Here is a 23469-nt window from a genome sequence, read left to right as displayed (position 1 = left end):
AAGCCTCCAGCACCTCTTTCCATCTACCCACTCTCATGACCTTGCTTCCTATTTCCTTGAGAAAACTGAAGCCATCTGATGAGAACCTCCAAACACCGCCCGGCACGTCACCACATCTGCACTCATTATGCTGTGATGGCAGACCACTGTGTTTAGCCTACTCTGGCACGTGACCCTCCCCCCCCAATTCTCACTTGTCTCTTGCAACTTCCATTTCTCCCTCTCTTTGGGGACATGGCTGTCCAAGCTTGGCTTCATTTCTCTTATCTTAAAAACGCCCCCTTCACTCTACTTCCCCTCTAGTTACTTAGATATTTCCCAATTTCCCTTCGCAGGAAACCCCCCAAAATAGTTACATACATTGACTGTCCCCAAATTTGTCTTTTACGTGTCTTTTAATCTTCAGGGTCCCTCTCCATCCCCTTCTTTCCCTTATAATCTATTGAAGAAACCAAGTCATTTGATGTAGAGAGGTTCCCACGCTCTGGATTTTGTTGAATGCATACTCATTGTGCAGTTTAACAAGTTCCTCTGTTCCCTGTATTTCCTACAATTGGCAGAGACTGACTTACTCTCAGGATAGATCCCTCTGATGAGACTGCAAGTGGTATGTGACAGGGAGGATTACAACATATAGTTGTTTCTCTTTGTGTGAGGTTACCAGCTGTTGATGCTCAATGCCTAGATCAATGGATGAAAGGGGGTGATAGTCTATCAGTTCTTTTTCATGTGTAAGCTAGAATATGTTTATAACGAGACATTTTCCCTCATCTATCATTTAGTTTACCAGGGGCATAGTTCATATAGGGAAGGCACGGGGGGGGGGGGAGAGCTTGATCGTTTTCCTTCTATCAGTTTCTAAGATAATGAATTGGTTTCTTATCGTCCTCTGAAAGTGGCCCCATTTTTTTTAAACAGAACTCACAGATTTAAGCATATTTGATTGTCTCAATCTATTGCATATGTTATCCTTATTGAAGCTCAAATTACCTTTGAGCCTGTGGGCACCTCTTTAATTTTGATATAGCTCTAGTCTTTTTTTTTTTCTTTCTTTCTTTCTATGTAGTTCCAGACTCATCCTGCACATTTCCCACCCCAGATCTGGACTCGGCCAGTTCTCCCAGAAGCCCTCTGTCTCACACTGATCAAGCATTCTTCTAACCACAACTACTCCTGTCAAGGCAACCCATGAACTCCATTCCATGCATGCCAACGGCCAAGTCTATCCTCGACTACCTTGACCTTGACAGTGATCAGTCCTTTTTCCTTCATTTTCTTCACTTGGTTTTCAGCACAACACGCTCTGTTGGGCTTTCTCCTTCACAACTGACTGCCCCTTCTCAGTCCATTTTGCTGCTTCTTCCACTGACCGCTTGTTAGTGAAATGTCCCAAGACTCAGTCCTTGAACCTCTTCTCTTTTCTAGCTTGATCATCTCATCCAGTCTCATTTGTTTCAAATACATAGGATGACTCCCATTTATCTTTGGCTTAGACCCTCTCCCTCAACACAGATCCCTACGGCCCAACGTCCTTCTTCTGTCGATCTCTAGTTGGAAGCTTGCTAGGACACTTCTAATTTCACATTCCCACAACCGAACCCCTGAGCGTCCCCCTGAGTCTTGAATATTCTACCTTTCAGTTAATGGCCACTCTATCCTTGCCACTGTTTCAATCTAAATCCCTGGAGTCATTCTTGGCGCATCTCTTTGCTTCACACCCCACATTCTTTGCATCAGGAAACCTTATTTACCTATGAAATATATTTAGAAGCAGACCAGTTCTTCCAATCACACATAACACCCTAGTCTGAGCCATCATCGTTTATCTCCTGGATTATTGCAGTAGCCTCTTAGCCAGTATCTCGGCTTCCACCTTTACTCTCTTATAGTCTACTCTTGGCCAGGGCGCCTCCTCTTCTCAAAACTCAGCAGTGGCTCCTCCTTATTTCAGAGTAATAGTTATACTCTGCAATGGCCTATAGGACTCTACACAATTTACAACCCCCCCCCACACACATCTACCCCTCACCCCCTTCCAACGCACCTCCCCTTTGTTTTCTGTCCTCACTTCCTTCTTCTCTCCAGCTGCCTGGATTGCCTTGCAATTCCTGAAACATCAGCCACGCTCCTGCCTCAAGGCTTTGCCTTTGAAAGGGTGAGAGGTTCTGACCCGAGATTTCAGCATGACTTTTTCTCTCACCTCCCTCAAATCTCAACTTGCATGTCACCATCTAAATGACACCTCCCTAAATTACCCCCACATAAAATTGCAAACCCTTCCCCCACCACTCCACTCTGGATCCGCCCTACCCTGATCAATTTTTTCCCCATAGGATTATCACTTTCTAAACTTTTATGGTGCATTACAGTTTGCCTGAGTGTTATATTTATCATCAGCTGTCCGTCTCCCCCTACTAAAGTGTAAGCTCCATGAAGACAGGGTTTTTTTCTCGTTTTCTTCACTGCTACATCCCAGATCTGGAAGAGTGCCTGACATATGAGGCACTCCAGAAATATTCGTGGCTTAAAAGAATGAATAAAAGGTGGCACATATAACCATCCACTGCCTGAGGTCTTTGCCCTGCCAGTCATTGCTAAACCCAGGTAAACTGGTTTTTTCCAATATCCTGAATGGGAACTGCAGTCACCCTTGACCTCCGGTGGGACACTCCATAGATAGCAGAGATAATTTACACGGTGATGGGTCTCTCTTGTATCTCTTTCCCAGGCATTGATGATACCACCTCCTTCAGGCTTTCCTCTGGGGCTGCTCCTTGGTCTCCATTTATGGCTTCTTTCTTTGACCTGCACCTCAAACCTGGGGATTCCCCAGGGCTTCATCAGCCGGACTATCTTTATGCTCCACACGTTCATCCTCGTAATACTAGTCACTCTGACGCATCACTATACACATGCAAGCCTTGCCCGCAAAAGGGGCCAGCGACAGAAACGGCTGCAGGGTCCTGTGATCACTAGTCAAGCCCTGACCCACCTCCAGCCCATGTTCTGCCTGACTGCCCACACCCTGATGCATCACAATTGCTGCCAATATATCATCAGGCCCCTGTTTCCCACCACGGTTTCCTTGAAGGAGCTCCAACCCACCAGTCTGTATTTTAACTCCCAGGGCAATCGCTTTTGCGGCAGATCCTCTCTGTTGGCAGAGAGGGAGCACCTTGCCAGTCTCATCCTAGTTCAGGTCCCGAGCCACAGTCATAACTGTTCAACAGAAACAAATACACGGCAGATAGAGAGGCCTCGGCAGAGTAAATAATGCCCCTCATTCAGGTCGATTGGAAGAGCCTTGATGGCTGGAGGGGCTACGCCCGGTGTGAAACCTCACTGATTGAAAGCGTACAGAGCAGTCGCCCCCACTACTGCTCATTGGCTACGAGTGCCCAGGACCACCTACTGCTCTAGCTCTCATTGGCTGGGAGCGTTCAGTAACACCTAAAGAAAACAAATGCTTTGTGTGTGTGTATATATGTATACATACACAGTATAATATTGTAACTGCTTTACATTAATTTTAAAATCTTAAGGCAAATATTTAAGAGGTAAATTCATTAAAATGAATGGGTTCCAGGAGGAAATGCGGTGTTAAATGGGATATGTGTGTATGCCCTGATGACTCCCAAGTCTACATCTATAGCTCACCTCTTCCACACAAACTCCAGACCGAGATATTCAACTGCCTGTTGGACATATTTTCAACCAACGTGTCTTCAACCGAGTTCACATTTCCCCTATGCCCTTTCCCACCCAACCTGGTCCTCACCCACGCCTGCTCAGTAAACAGCAGGAGTGTCCACTCAGCCATGCAACTCAAAACCAGAAAAATCATCCTTCGTTCTTTCCCCTTCCTTGCCATTTATATTCTTTCAGTCATCAAATCCTACCCTTTCCACCACCTTATTACCTAATGAATACATCCCGGGGGGTACCATTCTGGGGGGCATCCAAATAAATGAAACTCTTTACTACAACTGAGCATTGCCTTTTATGGTGGGAGAAGGGTACCCAGTGCCCAGAAGACAGAGGGAGGGTCAGTTACTTCCACCTATAGGAGAAGGGAATTAGAGATAGCTCTCTTTAAGCTGAGCCTTGGTGAATGTATGAATGTCCTTGGTGGACAGGAGAAGGGATTCTAGGTAGAGTAAACAAAATGACAAAAGATCTGGCAGTTTGGGGACGCATAATACGAAACACAAATGTTTGCGAGTGCCAGTTGATAGCACTATTGACAATAGGCAAAAGGTGGAAACAGCCCAATGTCCAGCAGTGGCTAAATGAATGAAGAAACTGTGGTATACACATACAATAGAATACTATTCAACCAGGGGCGCCTGGGTGGCGCAGTCGGTTAAGCGGCCGACTTGAGCCAGGTCACGATCTCGCGGTCCGTGAGTTCCAGCCCCGCGTCAGGCTCTGGGCTGATGGCTCAGAGCCTGGAGCCTGTTTCCGATTCTGTGTCTCCCTCTCTCTCTGCCCCTCCCCCGTTCATGCTCTGTCTCTCTGTGTCCCAAAAATAAATAAAAAACGTTGAAAAAAAATTAAAAAAAAAAAAAGAATACTATTCAACCATAAAAGGGAACCATAAAAAGGAATGAAGTACCGATAGATGCTACAATGCGGATGAACCTTGAAAACATTACACGAAATGAAGAAGCCAGATGTGAAAGGTCACATGTTCTCTGATTCCCAATAAAAAGTATCCAGAATATGTCATCCACAGAGATAGAAAGTAGATTGTTACTTACCAGAGGCTAGGGAAGAGGGAAACAGGAAGTAATTTTATTTGGTTTTAATGTTTATGTATTTTAAGAGAGAGAAAGAGCACAAGCGGGAGAGGGCCAGAGAGAGAGAGAGAGAGAGAGAGAGAGAGAGAGAGACGAGGGGCAGAGAGAATCCCAAGCAGGCTCCAGACTGCCAGCGCAGAGTCTGATAACAGGGCTTGATCTCACGAACTGTAAGATCATGACCTGACCCGAAATCAAGAACCAGACGCTTAACCGACCTAGCCACCCAGGCGCCCCAGGAATTAATTTCTTAAAGGGTAGGGGGTTTCCTTTTGAGATGATGAAAATGTTTTGGAATAAGATAAAGGTGGTAGTTGCAGGACATTATGAATGTATTCATTGTCAATGAATTGCTCATTTTTAAAAAGTTAATGTTATGCCCTGTGAATTTCGTTTCAATTCAAAAAAAATTTTTTTTAATTAAAACAATTTTTTGTCAAGGTTTATTCATCTTTGAGAGACAGAAAGAGACAGAGTGCAAGCAGTAGAGGGGCAGAGAGGGAGGAAGACACAGGGTCTGAAGCAGGCTCCAGGCTCTGAGCTGTCAGCACAGATCCTGACGCGGGGCTCAAACTCATGAACCGTAAGATCATGACCTGAGCTAAAGTCAGACGCTCAACCAACTAAGCCACCCAGACATCCCTAAATTTTAAAAAATGTTTTGAAAACTTGGAGAGATAAGGGAGAAGGAGTTAGAAATGAGAGAAGGTGGGGGAAAAAATAGTATAAGGAGGACCATAACTGTAGATGAGGATCTTTGGAAATATTCAAACTCTTGTTCTTATGGAGTACTGATACAGCATTAAATTCGACAGATATGTAGATATCATCTTACTTGACTGGGGCGAGGTATTTGGCTCCTGACTCCTCTTGAAGTCCCGGTTTTGATCCAGTCTTCTTTAGAACATGATTTCCAAACATACTCATCGTTATACTGTGTCTGATTGGGAATAGGGTCACTAAGAGAATAGGTATATCCTAGTCTTCTGATACCCTTTCGACTACAAGAAAAGATAGCGAAAATCAGAATAAGGGATTAAATGCCAAATCACACGGCAACGCACAGGTCAAATAATTTTCCTTATTACATTTTTTTTTTTTTTAAAGATTGGCTCAAGGAAGACTTGATGCCAGGAAGAATTTAATTTCCAGATTCCCTTGAAAGGAAACAATCCCATATCTTAGGACGGCTCTTCATAAAAGTACTGGAGGCCTAAAATGGAATTTAAAAGAACAATAATCTGAAATTCATTGATTTTTTTAATTAAAAATATTTCTTAAAGAGGTAGGTACTCTCCTGTATAAATAACACTTCAATGTAATCAAATACTTGTTGAAGAATGTTTCTCTCTTCTGGTTAATAAAAGGAAGGTAGGTAAGAACAGGACATCACTGGTCTGCGAGGCTGTAATGAAACCAAGCATCCAGGCAATGATCAGCATTTGTACTCACAGTTCAAGAAGAGGGTCCACCAGCTATCATGTTCCCTAGATGGACATACACAACACCTATTAAATATTTTTTCCGAAATACCCAGCTTGAATTAGATGAAGTCTTTGGTATATTAGATTATAGGAAATGCATAAAAAGAGGAATATTTTAAATAACACAGTGGAGATGAAATCAGAAAAATCCAGAATTCTCAGGGGAAAAAAATGAAATTCTCAGAAAAAAAAAAGAAAGGGAACCTATAGATTAAACGAGGCAAAAAACATAATAACCAAGTGCAATGTGTAGAACTTATTGAATTTAATTTCTTTTTTTTTTTAATTTTTTTTTCAACGTTTTTACTTATTTTTGGGACAGAGAGAGACAGAGCATGAACGGGGGAGAGGCAGAGAGAGAGGGAGACACAGAATCGGAAACAGGCTCCAGGCTCTGAGCCATCGGCCCAGAGCCTGACGCGGGGCTCGAACTCACGGACCGCGAGATCGTGACCTGGCTGAAGTCGGACGCTTAACCGACTGCGCCACCCAGGCGCCCCTTGAATTTAATTTCTAACCAACTTGTTATTTTTTTTTAATTGTGAGACATCAGGGGGAAATTTGATTGCTGATTGGCCATTTGATATTAAGGAATTATTTTTTAGCCAACACAATGGTATTGTAGCATATGATTTTATTATTATTTTTTAATGTTTTATTTTATTTTTGAGAGAGAGAGAGAGAGAGAGAGAGAGAGAGAAAGTGGGGGAGGGGCAGAGAGAGAGGGAGACACAGAATCTGAAGCAGACTCCAGGCTCCGAGCAGTCAGCACAGAGCCCAACGCGGGGCTCGAACTCATGGACCATGAGATCATGACCTGAGCCGAAGTCAGATAGTTAACCGACTGACCCACCCTGGCGCCCCTATATCGTAGCATACTTTTAAAGAGTCCTTATCTTTTGGAGATACATAAGAATAATACTTAGAATTAAAATGACAGAATGCCTGGAATTTGCTTCAACATTATCCAGTGGGAAGGCTGGGTGGAAGGTATTGTCTGGGTATTGATTATTGTAGCTGGATACTGGCTGGGGATTCGTTGTATGTTCTTTTGTGTACGTCTAAAATGTCTCACATTGGCTTTTTAAAAAAAGAAGACTGGGTTAGATTCAGGTACTATCTATAAGAAACCAAACGTCTGGGAAGTGGGATACATCTGGATGATGAACCAGTTTACTTGTTATTCAGATGTGTGGGCTCAGGTAGGACTGTGGTCCTAATGAAGTAATTAAAGGCACATGACGATTTTCCAAAGGCAACACAGCACAATCGGCTTGAAAGGAGTTGATTTTCAGATCTCCATCTCCCAGTGTAATCTTCCTTAACGTGTCTCTGCCTGAAAGCAAACCCGCGTCGCTGCCCAAGTGCTTCTGTCCCACACCTTTCTCTCTCCCCTAGGTGATGGCAGGATCTTAGGAAGGTGCGGTACGCCTCTGGGTCTAAGCCTCCAACAGTGAGAGGGGTGTGGTTCCAAGGAAGCCACCTTGTAATCCAAGTTCCATGCCCCTACCTTGGGCTCACGAGGATTTCTGAAGGGGTGGAGGTTGGGGATGCTTTAACCAGGGCAAATGCTCTGGCAGGGGCCGGGGGGCGTGTTCTGGTTTTAGGTACATTGTGCCCTGCTTTGGCTAAGAGCAGTGTCTAGCTTCTCATTTCCTAATAATTACAAAACGTCCGTCCCTCTTTGGGGAGAAGCCTCTGAGGAGAGAGCAGAGAATATAGAATGCTTTGAATGGTTCTTCTCCCCACCTATTTAAACATTTTTTTTCCAGGTTTTTAAAAAAAAATCCCGAAGACATGTCATTAGCTAGAAAGAAAAGCATCTCTGAGCAGGGGAAGCAGGACAGGGTGGTGATGCTGATTCTTTTAAACACAACTGGAATCTTTTCTGAGACTACCACATTTTTAAGGATGCGCTGGGTAACTCTGGCACATAAAAATGTTGTCACGTTTTCCTTCAGATTTCCATCATTCAATAAGGTACTCAAGTCTTGGTTTTTTTTAAGCCAAACATGCGATGAAATATTTAATCTAGTCCGGCCAGTCCTCATCTCATTCTACATTGTAAAATATTTAACGATACACGGAAATATAGGCTGGCTGGCCAGACCAATTAATTTTCAGCATATAGAACTTTCTCCTTCATTAAATGCATAGTGGATGTTTGAATTTGTATCTATAGGAGAAGATGGATGTTAGCTGAATCTATCGTGGTGATCATTTCACAACGTATGGAAGCCAAGCCATCACCCGTGGTGTGCCGCACGGGTTCAATTTATACAGTGATGTGTGTTAATTATTCCTCAATAGAACTGGAAAAAATATTAAACAAGTTCCTTCCATGTGAAAGAGTAACTGATGTGATTTAATAGCCATTTGTTAAGACATAGACTTTCAGGATACTTAGAAAATGAGATGGGGAAAAACCCAGTAACTGGAAGACATATCATCTAATCATTTGCTTTCAATAAACTCCAAGGAGTTCCCAGCCGGGTTGTCAGCTGCTCAATCGTTAACAAAAATCACCTTGTCATTTCTGGCACTTAACTCAGAGAGAGTTCAAAGTCTTGAATGGCAGCGCCACACATCCAACTCCTTTCGTTCACGGCTACTTATTCACGTGAACAAGACTGGTTAACATTAGCATCTCTAAATTGAAAAATACACAGCAGAAGCAGAAAAAAAAAATGGACGCTGAATGCAGTCTCACTCCCAAAATAGTAACACTTCAAACAGGATGCATAAACTAATTGCAAACAGAACAGTCACGTTTATCTCGTTAAGATACAATTCCGAAAAATTTCCTTCTTGTGTTTAGTGACTATTAACACCGGTAAAGTATTTATTGCTTTGAGCCATCGTGTACTAAAAATAATTGTTATAACTCAGTACTTAGGGTCACATAATATGTTTAAAAATTAATTTCAATTAATATACTAAAATAGTTTCAAAGAAGCATAATGGGGCGATCAATAAATTGCTTTCAAACACAAAATATATGATAGCAGGGTAAAATTCTACGGAGGAAGTGGAGAGGAATAAAAGTTCAAGAAGCAAAAGGAATGAAATAAATTGTCTACTGTCTGGTGTATTTTTTAAAAAGATCATAGAAAGTATCAATTTGCTAAGGTGTTTAGATTACTCATTGGCTATATTTTTTAATGACTTAATAGTTTTATCTTAAAATGTCAATGTCTAGGATGGGCTATACATTTTATCTTCTGCAATTATTTTAATTTACGATGAAAACTTTCCCGTGAACTTTAAAAATATGCGAATTTGAAGACCACTGACCTAGACTCCATTAGTACCCATTTGTTTTTTGGCTCTTATCCCAAATGTTTCTTCCTCAGACAACTGTTACTGTCTGGGAAGCTGGCATGATCATTACCGTCAGATGATAAATCTCCCAGTTAAGGGACATAATGTAACTCGGTGGGATAGCCACTGAGGAGTCTTACAGCCCTGTAGTTTGTGAAAGTCTATCAGAGATTCCCCTGGGGGGCGGGAATGAATGAAAAATTTTGAGTTACTTCTCCATGCTGGTCACCGTACTAGTGTTTTCTTCTGTCATCAGAACCACCACCTGAGGCAGGAATCATTATTCCTACTTTGCCAACCATAAAGCTGAGCCACAGCCTGTCACCTGCCGAAGGTAGCAGAGATAAGAAGGGATAGAGCAAAGAGCGGAGGTCAGAGCCCATTTCTGCCCGACTCCTCAGCCGTGGTCTTGCCCACGATCCATGTGACTTCTCAGCAACGTGAACTTGTAAGGTGCCAGGATGCTCTTTATTGGAAACAATTCACAGAGTAAACACAGGCCGGTGAAGCGTCTCCATGCTGGTTTCCCACCCACCCGGGATGCAATGGACGGTAACGAGGCTTTCCCGATCCCGCTCTCACTCACCCACCAATGAGTTAAAAGAGGCAGCCGACGGACAGAAATTCCCACCCCGCACAATTCAGGTGGAAATGGGAGACGCTGAAAGGCCACTTAGGAAGCAGTGAGTGGAGGAGTGAAGGGAAGGGTGAGTGGGTCATGGCCATCCAGCTTCCAATGGATGATCAAGTGCTAACAATTCTTCATTCATCCAGTTACTGAATCGTCATTGCCTACTACATACCAGGTAATGAACGCAATGCCAGCTCCATGTTTTTGAGTAGCACAATTCTGTTAACCTACACACTGGCTCTATTGCCCTGACCCGCAGTGACTTTATGAAGGATCCATGTGTCTCTTTCCTTAGTTTTCCTGTAGGAGGTCTGGATAGGGTCCGAAGGGGGGAAAGCCTGTCTGGTGCTTGGAGGAGCACTGTGCACGCAACAGGTTCTACCTGAGTGCCCTTTTCTAAACCTTCTCTGATGACTGCTTTCTGTTGGTTTGGGACTCCGAATAATAGAACACAGGTGAACAGACGAAGGTGAGTCCATCAACCTGACGCAAATCGGGATCTACCGAATTAAAGCAGGCACCGCTCCCGTCTTGGGCGTGAATGCAGTCCTCATTGTGGTCGCGTAGGAATCCCAGGTGGCCTCGCCTGGCAAAGGGATGACAAAACGGTTTGAAATGTGGCAAACCAGAATACTTCCATCATGTGTCGTCTTCATAATTAAAATAATTTTTCAGAAGAAAAAAATTGGGGATAGTAATTTAAAGTCTAAAGGAATAGGGGCCCCTGGGTGGCTCAGTCGGTTAAGCATCCGACTTTGGCTCAGGTCATGATCTCATGGCCCGTGAGTTCGAGCCCCGCGTCGGGCTCTGTGCTGACCGCTCAGAGCCTGCACCCTGTTTCGGATTCTGTGTCTCCCTCTCTCTCTGCCCTTCCCCTGTTCATGCTCTGTCTCTCTCTGTCTCAAAAATAAATACACATTGAAAAAAAAAAGAATTTAAGCAATGCGTAAAAATATAAAACAGAAAGTTCGATTGAAGTTCTATCCCCTTAAGATGCCCACTGTGACTTTAGTGACCAACTTCTCATGAACCCTATTAGATAAACCTATATGCACATGAAATGATTTTGCACAAAGGGGCTCACCTCCGGTTATTCTGGGCGCCTTCCCCGTGCTCCCTCCTCCTCCTCAGCCCTCCTCCCAGACCATGTTAACAATTGTGCTGGTTTCTTTCCACGCTTTTACGTCTGCTGATACAATGATACAGAGATTTATATACGCATATATAAGGACGTTGACATATTGGGTTTTAGTTTCCACCATCTTGTTTTACCAAGCTGGGCTCATAATACACAAAGTGTCCTTTTCTTCTGTCACTGAACAGTGTCATCTGGGGCAGCTCTGATGCGTTCTCTGCCGCGACTGTGCAGGATTCTGCAGCATGCGTGATATTTCAATCTGCATAAGCAGGTGGATTCAACAAGAGAGGGGGCATAGCTGGAGGAGACCAGCCCAAAGGCTAAATAAAGCCTGGGGCAACCAATGTCAAGAGGTTGGGGAAGACTGAGAAAAGCAGTCAGTGAGGGCAGAGGACATCAGGGGCCACAGGAAGGAGGACTTTCCACGAGGCGGTGGGGGAGGGATCGCCTATGGCAACCGCTGTCGGCTGGGTCCAGACCACTGAGGATAGAGAATTAACCATCAGGCTCCTGCTAGCAACAACAGGCTTTGACTGCCCCAGCCTCCCACTGTCCACAAAGCACCACGACCTTTCTTGGGAATACAGATTTTAAATTTAACTCCGACATTTTCTCATTCTTCCTATCTAGGCAATTAACCTGGTTACATCTCACTAGAACCTGGGTCCAAAGGGTCCCCTTTACTATTTGAATAACCTGCTGTCGGGGGTCTAGGGCCTCACCGCAGGAACCTTGTAGCCACCTAACTGCCTGTGTATCTTCCCACTCCTGTATCCCGAATACAATCGCTATACTTTTCTCAAATACGTCTGCAGTTTCCAAATAGCTTTACAATCTATATGCACCGCCTGGCCTGTAGGGCCCTGACGGAACATTTCATTCGTGCTGCCTCTATACTTCTGTTTCCTCTCCCATCTTCCAGGCAGGTCTTGTTTCTAACTTAACAGGCCCTTTGGGGGAGCCAGGCAGCTGGACCCGCTCCTCCGTGACTATTTTCCCACTGCCCTCCCACGGTTGAGACTCCCCTCCACCCGCTCCCCCGGGTCCCACAAAAGCCCGAGCCCCGCAGGCTGCGCTCTGTGCCTCCGTTTACACACACGCTGCGGGTGTGCGCGTCCCGAGCCCACGCGCCTCCGAGAAATGACGTCATGCTCTGACACCGGCTCGTTAGTGGGAGTCACTTCATGCTTCGAAGCATTTTGTTCCAACTGCGGCATTAAATGTTCTTTGTTCAGAGAGTTCCAAGTATGGACAAGTAAGTGGGAAGAAATTGGGAGGCAGTGCGGCTCTTAAAAGAAACCTCCATGGAACCTGATTTGAACCTCGGAGTGTGACGCTTGCAGGGCTCAGGAAGGATCCTCTCTGCACAGAGCCCACGCACCATTTCCCCCTCTTTTTCCTAAAGCAAACAACACTGACCCAGGCCAGACCAATTTCCTGTTAAGCCCAAATATACCTCAAACACCCTGGCAACACAGCGCCGGGGTAACATCTCCCAACTGATCACACGGGCAGGCCAGGAACACCTCTGGCTGCCGCTGTCTGCGGCCTTTCCTCCTTCTGAGGACAGGCTGGGTGCTGGCCGCCTTCTGTCGCCAAGATCCTATTCTGGAAGGCATGGGGTGCAGGAGAGGCCGTGCCTGGCTGCCTCTAGGACCTGAGACCGAGCAGACCCCCCACTCCCTAATGCTAATCCGCCTGGATGACCAACATGACGAGATGTGCACTCAATTTCCAGGACATCTTTCTCCAATTCTTTTTGTCTAACAGTTTTTCTTACTAAAAGTCTCTAGGTCAGGTCTGCGTCTACGCTTTTTATTTCCATTGACAAAGCTCCTGCAAATAAAATGCTATTAGAATTAACCCTCTTCGTTAACAGCAGCAGTAACTCAAAAATCTATAATCCGAATGTTCTAAAAACGTCTTTGCAAGCCATGTGCCACTGCTTTCTTTTACGCTTATTCTTGCTAAGTATCCCAGTGTCTTTCCCTCTCTGTGTCCACCCGTCCCATGATTCTGTCTTCCTCTTTCTACCTCTCTCATTTTCTGTTCATCCTACAGGCAAGGCTTGAGCCCCTCCCATGGACCATGGAGACCACAGGCCCGAGGCCATTGGGACCCTGTCCTGGCCTTGGGGAGCTCACAGGTGAGGAGAGGAAAGAGAAAATAGCCAACGAGCACTTTAAGTGGGGTGCTGTGCTGTGTGCCGTGGGAGCCCCCAGGAAGGCGCAGTTCTTTCTGGTTGGTTGAGAGAAGGGGCATCGAGGGTGGATCCGGGAGGGACTTCATAGAACAGGTGGCATCTGAGCCGGGACTTAAAGCAGGGGTTTGACCGCGATTACAGGAGGACACGGAGGGAAGCATTCTTCAGAGAAAGCAGCGCGAGGTATGAAAAGTCTGAAGTGGCCCGATGTGAGTGAAGCAGGGGAAGAAATGGTCAACGCCAGGCCAGCGAGGCCTTGTTTGCCTTGCTGCCCCCTTGAACTCACCACCCCTGGAGGTATTCACAATGACGAAGATGCATTAGGAGGTTTTGAAAACAGTATAAAACAGTAACGAACATGTGCGTATTCTATTACGCTTTACAAAGTGTGTCCACGGGTGGAGTCTTGTTTCATCCTTACCATAGCCTGCTGGGTGGGCAAGTATGAACAGCACCTGGTGAGTCAACGTTTTCCTAGTTGTCGGGAGGATTAAAGGGGAGGGTAAATTCAAGCATTTAACGTAGGCTGAACAGAGACCCAAAAGATAGGTCCACGTCCTAACCCCCAGAACGCGCGAGCGGTACCACATAAGGGTAAAGGGCCTTTGCAGGTGCAGTTAAGGATCTTGGGATGAGGAGATCGTGCTGGATTATCAGTGGGCCCCAAGTGCAATTTCATCATCCTTATGGGAGGCAGAGGGAGACTCGACCCGGAAGAGGCGGCGATGTGACCGTGGAGGCGCACGCCGCGGTGATGAGGCCACGAGTGGAGAATGCCAACAGCTCCCAGAAAACACAAGAAGCAAGGAAGGCTTCTGCCCCAGAGCTACCGGTGCAGCACAGCCCTTGATGTGGGGCTTCGGGCCTCCAGAATAAATCTCCTTGGTTTCAAGCCACCAGTTCCTGGTTATTTATGGCAGTCCCTCAAAGTGATGCAGCACTTACAAGCCCACATAGAGTAATAGTTCAACAGCAAGTAGTCCGTGGCAGTCATTGTCAACCTCTCATCTTATTTTTGGACCAAAGCCAGGCAGTGTGACACATCAGTCCCCCACCTTTTGGAGCGTGACACTTTTAGCAGTGGAAGATCGAGTGGCACAGAGTGCCTGTTAGAGCCCCAAGACTGGGCGTGAAGAATGAAACTCACCCACAGGAAGGGGAACTTGGGGGGCAGAATCAATGAGCCCCGGTGATCAAACTGAGGTGTCAGCCAAGCCGCCCTCCCATGTACCGTGGGCAGCTGGCACCCTCCTAACTGAGCCTGCAAAGTCGAGTGGACAAGGAGTGTAATTTTCTACGTGTTAGACCAAGGCCCTTCTGTGACACCCAAATGAACTATCCGGTAGACAGTTGCGTACTTTGGTTTGAAAATTAGGGGGAACGCTGGAGTGAGAGGTAAGATTAGAAAGCCGGTGGGGCATTTCTGTAGACTTGAAGCCCTTGGCAGGACACGGCCACGACAGAGGATGTGAACCAAGGAGGAGAGAATGTTGGAGGATTCCCACATTCCCCAGACTGGAAGGGGGAGGGGAGACAGCGAAAGAAACCAAGAGGAGTGACTAGAAAGAGAGATTCAAAAGGAATGCGGTTCCTGTCTCTCTCTCTCTCTCTCTCTCTTTTTTTTTTTTTTTGCCTTGTCATCATATAGAAACAGAATGTTCTCAATATGTTTTTTACAGGTTAAGTATTTTCATTTTCTGTCCTTAATTTACAAAGGGATGAATGGAATGGAATGAAAATACGCATTTCATTCATTCTGGTGGGTCTATGATTCCAGGGAATGCGCCATTGAACAGTTCCCACTGCTCTGTAGCCACTGTGGAACGCAATTACCCAGCGAGGCGGCTGCGGTGGGTTATTATTGCCATGAAAAAGGCCAGGATGCGGCTGAGTACCTGGGAATCACTCTCCCTCCACTGACACAGAGGCGGGCTTTGCAAACCTGCTGCATTTGCACGCACAATTAGCATTAAAAGCTCTACCCGGGTTCATGCGGAATCGCTTTGAAAGAAAAATCAGCAAAGGTTGCGGAGAAGTGGCAGCTAAACGCCTAGGTGCCAGCCTGGCTACGACCACGCAGGGGTAAGGTGCCTCTGCACATCTACTTGCGGGGTCCTTTCCTGCCTCCGGGCACCTCCCCGCGTTCTGTGCACTTCCCCAGATCCTGCACGGGGGTCAGGTCTCCGCTGGGTCCGCTGTCTTCACAGCGTCCGACCTCCGTTCCTTCTTTGTCTTTGACTTTGGGATCCTGGAAAGGCACTATTCCTTCTTTTTGCTGTCCCCTCCGAGGCACTTTGGGGGGGGGGGGTTTGAAAGCACCTGAGAGGTTTAGGGAGAGGTTTGGCAGAAACGGGACCAAGGGCTGTAAAAGGGCAAGATCATGAACATCTCATTCTCTCTGACTCCCAGACTCTCCATGAAGGGAGTCCCACCCATAAGAGGGAGGCAAACACCCCTGCAGACCAAAGCAGCCTTTGCTCGGTGTACCCCATTCCCAGGGAAAAGCCTCGCCCCCCCCTCCACTGCCGGCAGGGTCCGCAGCCTTACTTGGCTGAATCTGGTGGCCTCCTTGAAAGGGGCACGCAGCCTCCAGCCCAGGCAGTGCCATTCTTGCTGGAAAGAGGCCACTGCGATGCCCTCTGCTCCAGCTGGACTGGGTGCTGTGGGTGGAGCGCGGCTGCATTGTGACGCGTCGCCATGGAGACATGGGTCACTTCCTGCAGCTCAGCTGGGGGCCGACAGGTGCTGGAGGGAGGCTGGGCTCTTCATCAGGAGGGCCGGGGCATCCGGTGGGGAAAGCAAGGAGATGTGTTTCCAGTAATGTGGCTACTTACTTTTGTTTATTTGTATAGTTCTTGCAATGAGCTTTCCTGAGCATGGTCTTATTTGGGGAGTGGAGCAAAAAGAGGAGTACGCTGAAGATTTTCAACTGCAAATTTTCTTTTTTTAAGTTTTTAAATTTATTTATTTTTGAGAGAGAGACAGAGACAGAGCCTTACCGGGGGAGGGGCAGAGAGAGAGGGAGACACAGAATCCGAAGCAGGCTCCAGGCTCTGAGCTGTCAGCACAGAGCCCGCCCGACACGGGGCTTGAACCCATGAACTGGGCGATCACGACCTGAGCCCAAGTCTGATGCTCAACCAACTGAGCCACCCAGGCTCCCCAATTGCAAATTTTCATCCACGCATAACTTTCAACTTATTTAAGTGACTGTGGGCAAAATTGTCATAGATCTTTGCATTAAGTAGGAAACAAGAGTGGGGAAGGATGTGAGCTGACACCTTTCTCCTCACTGGGGTTCCTGGCACAAACCTTTGCACTTTGTGATTGTCAATTTAATTGTCCTTCTATCCCCACAAGACAAAACTGTGTCTCTCGCCCCAGAGTTTTCCCAGAATGTGGAGGGACTTTTATCCTCATATTCTTGGCAACCACCTTGGTAGTTTGACACATAGTAGGGGCTTAGTAAAACTGAATGCCTCCAGGCTAGGACACAGCTATTAGCCACCTGGCCGCAAAGAAAAGACAGGAAGTGCACATTGGAGACTGTTGGCAACATATTTAGAAGGCAATCTACAACAATCCCTTCTCTGCAAAGGGGTTATTCAAAAGTCAGTCGTTGGCGGTGATATCTACAAAAAGGGAAATTATCAAAGGACACAGAAAAAGCATCAGAGTAAGCATCCCAAGTGCATATGCGAGGTATTGCTTAAAAATCAAGATCCCAAGTAGAATTTTCGGAGAGGATTCCTATCCGTTTTACATTCCTAATGCATTTTACACTTTCAAATTTTACATCAATGAATGGTGGTGGGAACACATAGAAGGTATAGAGTTCTGTCGATGTTATTAAAAGGAATGAGTCTAAATTAGGATTTAGTAGTGGCATCTAAATGAAGAAAATAACACCCAATAACAGATTACTGTCTGAAAATGGCAGCGTTAATTAGCATAGCATAATTTAAGAAAAATATATTTTTTTAAACAGAGCAGGGAGTCTATAGAATTTTGAAAGTGAATTCGTATTAATATCTTACATTTGTCTCATCTTAGGCAAGCTGTGAAATTGTGGCCTACGCACGGAATCAAGAGCTGGAAGAAATCTTTGCACTTTCTACCTGGTGGGGGGGCTTTGGGATCAAGCAGATTCTTCTCTGAGCCCCAGTTTATCTATAAAATGAGTATAGCAGTACCCACCTCACCGGGATGGAAAGATGAGTAACTCCAACAATAATGTATAAGTTATAAAGCCGTGTAAACCTAAGGTACTGCTCTTTTGTCTCACTGCTATTCTGAGCTGCCTTCTTTTTTGGTCTTGCGTTTCTGCTTCAGAATGGATTTTTGGTACAAGTCCATTTTATCGCGAGCAGTATAGCACTATTCCTGCCCTTGAATTCGGGTTGCTTGAGGTAACCCCTTTCAATGATTAAGTTGATTCTTTTCTCCTTGGCCTCTTTCCCTTCACAAACACGGACTGTGCACTGAAAATGAGCTGGAGGGTGACGTTAAGGGGCCCTGGATACCATGGGAGCTTAGGGAGCTGGTCCTAGAACTGGAAATGCCTGAGCTGGGTTCTCCGCTCAATGGGAGACAGGAGACGGGAGAGGGAGGAGAGCTGCCACAAGGGGGAGAAGGGGCCCAGGAGGCAGGGGACAGCATGGGATTGTCACACAGTAAAGAGTGAAGGGAGAGCTAAGAGACACCGGAGCACAAGGCCCTGCGGGCCTTGTACAGTTTTCCGTCATGAATTTATTGTTCTTCTTAGCTTGCACACCTGTCTTCTTTTATAAAACTGGATGCCCCTTGAAAGCAAGGGCTTCGGGAGTGCCTGGGTGGCTCGGTCGGTTAAACGTCTGATGGTTTGTGAGTTCAAGCCTGGCATCAGGATCAGTGCTGGGAGCCTGGAACCTGCTTGGGATTCTGTGTCTCCCTCTCTCTCTGCCCCTCCCCCGCTTTTGCTCTGTCTCTGTCTCTCAAAAATAAATATTTTTTAAAAATTTAAAAAAAGAATTGGGGCGCCTGGGTGGCGCAGTCGGTTAAGCGTCCGACTTCAGCCAGGTCACGATCTCGCGGTCCGGGAGTTCGAGCCCCGCGTCGGGCTCTGGGCTGATGGCTCGGAGCCTGGAGCCTGTTTCCGATTCTGTGTCTCCCTCTCTCTCTGCCCCTCCCCCGTTCATGCTCTGTCTCTCTCTGTCCCAAAAATAAATAAACGTTGAAAAAAAAAATTTAATAAAAATTTAAAAAAAGAAAAAGAAAGAAGGCAAAGGCTGTGCTTGGGCTTCCCCCTACCCCCCCCCCGCCGAGACATGAGAAGAATTCACTGGAGTTAAGTTAAAGCAACAGGGTGAAGAGATCAGATCAGAAGTTTACATAAATCCTGAAGAAGAGGGAAGATTATCCATATCACCTACCAGAATAAGTTCATCATTCGGAAATTAAGACATCCAGGTTACTAATACGCCTTTTACAGAGTTTCAAATTGATCTGAAACAATATTATATTGAATGGGTTAAATGTTACACGGTTGTTTCCAATTCAAATTATTATAATGAATTTCTTTCTGTGCACGCAGGAGCACACACACACACACACACACACACACACAGAGGAACCTGCTGTTAAAGCAGCGGAGAGATGGGTGGGTGGCAGAGGGAGGGGACAGCAAGTATAGAACACCCAGCTTTGGGCTGTGAAGGAGAAGGAAGTCTCCAGCTGGAGGAGAGGGAGTGTGTCAGGTGGACAGTTAATGTTCCAACGAGGGATGAGTAACCAAATTCACGGGCCGTGGGTAAGAAGCAGGGAGAGAGATGGCACTTGCCGCTGTGGAGAGAGCGCATGGGGCTCAGACCTGGAGAAGATGTCTATGCCCCTCCTCGGACTGAGCGTGCCCACCTACAGCTGGGCATCTTGCGAGAACACGGATTCTGAGTAAGTCAGTCGGGCGGGGCCTGAGGTTCTGCTTTTCTAACAAGACCCCCGGATGATTCATAAAGTTTGAGATGGGCAGAGCTAGAGCCGAGTCCTAAACGCAGCAGACTCTGCATCATCCAGGAGCTTGTTAGAAACGCAGACCAGTTCGCCGGGGTGGCTCAGTTGGTTAAGCTTCCTTCCGACTCTTGGTTTCAGCTCAGGTCATGATCTCACAGGTCTGTGAGACGGAGCCCCGAGTTGGGCTCCATGCTCATAGTTTGGAGCCTGCTTGGGATTCTCTCCCTCTCTCCTTGCCCCTCGCTCCCCCACCCCCCACAAGCATCAGCGTGTCCAGTGCACATGAGCTTCTCTCTCTCTCTCTCTCAAAATAAATACATAAACTTAAAAAAAAAAAAGAAATTAAAACATGTAGACCTCCTGAATGAGTCCACAGCTCGACAAGACCTCCGAGAGATTCCCAGGCACATTCAAGTTTGAGAAGCTTTGCTCCAGGAAACGTGACAGTGGTCACAGCGGTGTCTCCTGAACAAGACAGACGATGGGAAATAGTTGATGGGAGAATTCAAAGAGCAAGCCAACAAAGGATGTGTAAAAGATTTGACAAGGGGCTGCTTCCAAAAGCCCAGGAGAGGTCACAGATGATCTCCAGTGTTACCCAAGTACTTTGGATATGGATACACTGAGTGAAGTTCCTCCCCCGGGTTGATATATTTGGGCAAAAGTCTTTCCGTTATGTAGTTTGCAATGCTTTTAGTCAAGGGTCTTCATGTTAAAAAAAGAAAGAAAGAAAGAGACTAAAGTGGCTGAGTAGCTCAGTGGGTTAAATGTTTGACTCTTGATTTCAGCTCAGGTCATGAGCTCATGGTTCATGAGTTTGAGCCCCGAGTTGGGCTCTGCACTGACAGCCTACTTGGGATTCTCTCTCTCCCTCTCTCTCTCTCTCTCTCTCTCTCTGCCCCTCCTTCACTTGTGCTCTCTCTCTCTCTCAAAATAAATAAGTAAACTTTAAAAAAAAAAGAATATTGCTTTTGCTCCTTTGTTTTAGCTTATTTATTAACTCATAAAACATTTTCTCAATGTCTGTGATGGAGTCTATATGATTCAGGTTCTCAAAAGAAAAAAACCAATAGAATGTGTATGTGTGTGTGTGTGTGTGTGTGTGTGCATGTGGATAGAGAAAGAGATTTATTTTAAGGAATTGGCTCACAGAGCTGTGCAGCCTAACAAGTCCAAAATCTGCAAAGGAAGCTGGCAGGTGGGTGGCCCAGGGCAGAGCCCATGTTGCCATTCAAGTTTGAAGGCCACCTGTGCAGACCCCTCTCTTGCTCAAGGGAGGTCAGTCTTTTGTTCCACTCAGGACTTCCACTGATGGGAGAGCCCCACTGACATTGTAGAGGGCATTCTGCTTTACTTAAAGTCCACCGATTTCAATGTTAGTCTTGTCAAAAATACTTAACCAGAAATATCCAGAATAATGTTCAGACCGAATATCTGGACACCATGGCCCAGCCAAATTGACACATAAAATTAGCCCTCACTGACCTAGATCTTTCTGAAGTCTACTTAATTCACATCTGTCACTCAGAGGGGGTGTTGTTAATAAGCAGTCCAGAATGATTACTATCACTTTATTGAAAGATCCAGAAAAGAAAATTCTATAATGTTCTCGATTTTATTAAGACAGTCCAACCTAATGGAGCAGATTCTAAACTCTCCTTCTAATGTGCCACTCAACAAACTTACTGACATTTTATTCACATAGAGCCAGAGCAGCAAGATCAGACTGTTGATTCTATCAAAACCTTGTCAGTCCAGTATGGACGTCACCTCCCTCCTGGGCCAGCTCTGCTGTCCCTGATTCTTGGGTTTTCCTCTCCTCTGAACTCTGAAGAGGTTAAGTGGGCCAGGCCAGTCATTGGGTAATTACTAATGCTCCACACTGTCAGTCCTTTCAAGTGTATTCAAGTAGTGAATATCAAGTGTGAACACTCCTTTTAAATCTGTTATACCAGCATTTACCCATCCAAATGAATGTTCTCTTCTTCAAAGTAATAATTCATTCTAATGACACTGCCATTGCTTAAAGCATTTTTGAAATTCTTTAGAAACTCCCTTCAGAACTAGATGCAATATTCTTTTGAATTTCTTCAATAGGGGCATAACTTGGCTCTTTGAAGATAGATTGGGATTTGAAACAGTAAAAAGACATCCACATTTGAGCTGATAATTAAGGTAGGCAATCAAGTTGGGCAATATTATCCTTTAGCCAAAAATCAACTATAACCGTGAGGTAATGAGAAAAAAAAACCTCCCTCCTTCTGTAGATAATGTCTGGATTTGCATTCTTGTTGGAATAAATTAATAGCCTCCAAGGTGACTCTTGTTCTGAGAGCTTCAACAAATCAATCACTTGGATAAATCAATCCTCACATATTTATTTTAAAACTCGATTTTACAGTTTTATGTCATTAGTTTCACTCCGGAAACTGGATTCTAAGTGTTTTAGACATTCCCTTTTTTAAACGTCTCTCATAGCACTCCTTTTATTATTCTTCTTAGTTTGCACAGCTGTCTTTTTAAAAAAAAGATTTGTTTTTTTAATTTTATTTTTGAGAGAGAGAGAGAGGGAGGGAGGGAGGGGCAGAGAGAGGGAGACACAGAATCCGAAGCAGGCTGCAGGCTCTGAGCTGTCAGCACAGAGCCTGATGAGGGGCTCTAACCCATGAACTGTGAGATCATGACCTGAGCCGAAGTCAGACGTTTAATCCACTGAGCCACCCAAGCGCCCCACACACCTGTCTTCTTTTATAAGACTGGACGCTCCTTGAAAGCAAGGGATGAACTCTATATACCAGCACCCACCTCAGTGCACCGCAGAGTAGGCACTCGATCATATGTGTTGCACGCGTGAACTGAATGAATGGATGACTGAATGAATGGATGAATTGCTTAGATCGTTGTTGTCCTAGAGACTAGGATCGATCTTAAACTGTTAAAATATCTGAATAAGGCTGCACTTATACCCAGATTGAAGCCTCTTTTTCCCAGAAAGATCTGTTCCAATACACTTTTCACCAATTTAAAGGCTGCCCGACATTACTTCGTTGTGACATTTGCACAGTGTATATCCCCTTAGAAGCAGTTCATGAGGGGCGCCTGGGTGGCGCAGTCGGTTAAGCGTCCGACTTCAGCCAGGTCACGATCTCACGGTCCGTGAGTTCGAGCCCCGCGTCAGGCTCTGGGCTGATGGCTCGGAGCCTGGAGCCTGTTTCCGATTCTGTGTCTCCCTCTCTCTCTGCCCCTCCCCCGTTCATGCTCTGTCTCTCTCTGTCCCAAAAATAAATAAAAAACGTTGAAAAAAAAATTAAAAAAAAAAAAAAGAAGCAGTTCATGAAACTTTGCTGAGTGAATAAGGACTGAGTGAATGCATCCAATAAAAACCGCTTTTAATTCAATGAAAACACTGTTTTTAATTATAAAAGAAACCTTCCAGATTTCTAGTCCATTCCTGGAGTGATTACTGATGGTTTGTCTTAATTCAGCTACTTTAAAAAAAAAAATCTTTGTCAATTTTTGTGAATAGAGTTTCTATTTCCTTCGGGAAACATTTAATATTTGATATCTGCTAAGGTTTGTTTGCACTGACACTTCTTTTACTGTGAACACTCTTCATCTTGTACTGAGTTGAAAAACAAATGTTTAGCCTCTTCTGTTATTAAGGAACATTTTTTTCTTTTCTGGAAGATCGGTTATCAAATTGTTTCTATTCTCCAAATACTTCATAGACCTGTTCCTCAAAAAGCTCTTCTTGAGAAAGTAGCTGTGAAAACCACAATTCTTATTGTAATTTGGTAAGTTACAAGGCAAATCCACCACCTGCAAAGCATGATGGAAATATCACACACACACACACACACACACACACACATACACACACGGTCACAAATGTAATTGATTCCATG

General features: G+C 45.4%; 1 protein-coding gene across 1 annotated transcript in view; it reads right to left on the bottom strand.

Moving 5' to 3' along the window:
- TEX26 (testis expressed 26) overlaps positions 1-16227 on the bottom strand; it is a 31346-nt gene extending 15119 nt beyond the window's left edge. Inside the window, exons 1-3 of the mRNA XM_047863306.1 lie at positions 16124-16227; positions 10740-10821; positions 5635-5800 (exon numbers count right to left, since the gene is read on the bottom strand). Coding sequence (XP_047719262.1) covers positions 5635-5800; positions 10740-10821; positions 16124-16184 — 309 coding nt within the window. The 5' untranslated portion in view covers positions 16185-16227. The remainder of the gene's footprint in view (positions 1-5634; positions 5801-10739; positions 10822-16123) is intronic.
- Between the last annotated feature and the right edge of the window lie 7242 nt (positions 16228-23469).

Source organism: Prionailurus viverrinus, chromosome A1 (assembly GCF_022837055.1).
Source record: "Prionailurus viverrinus isolate Anna chromosome A1, UM_Priviv_1.0, whole genome shotgun sequence".
In the NCBI taxonomy this organism is placed as follows: Eukaryota; Metazoa; Chordata; class Mammalia; order Carnivora; family Felidae; genus Prionailurus; species Prionailurus viverrinus.
Note: the sequence above shows the minus strand (reverse complement) of the source record. Positions and strands in the feature narration are given on the sequence as shown.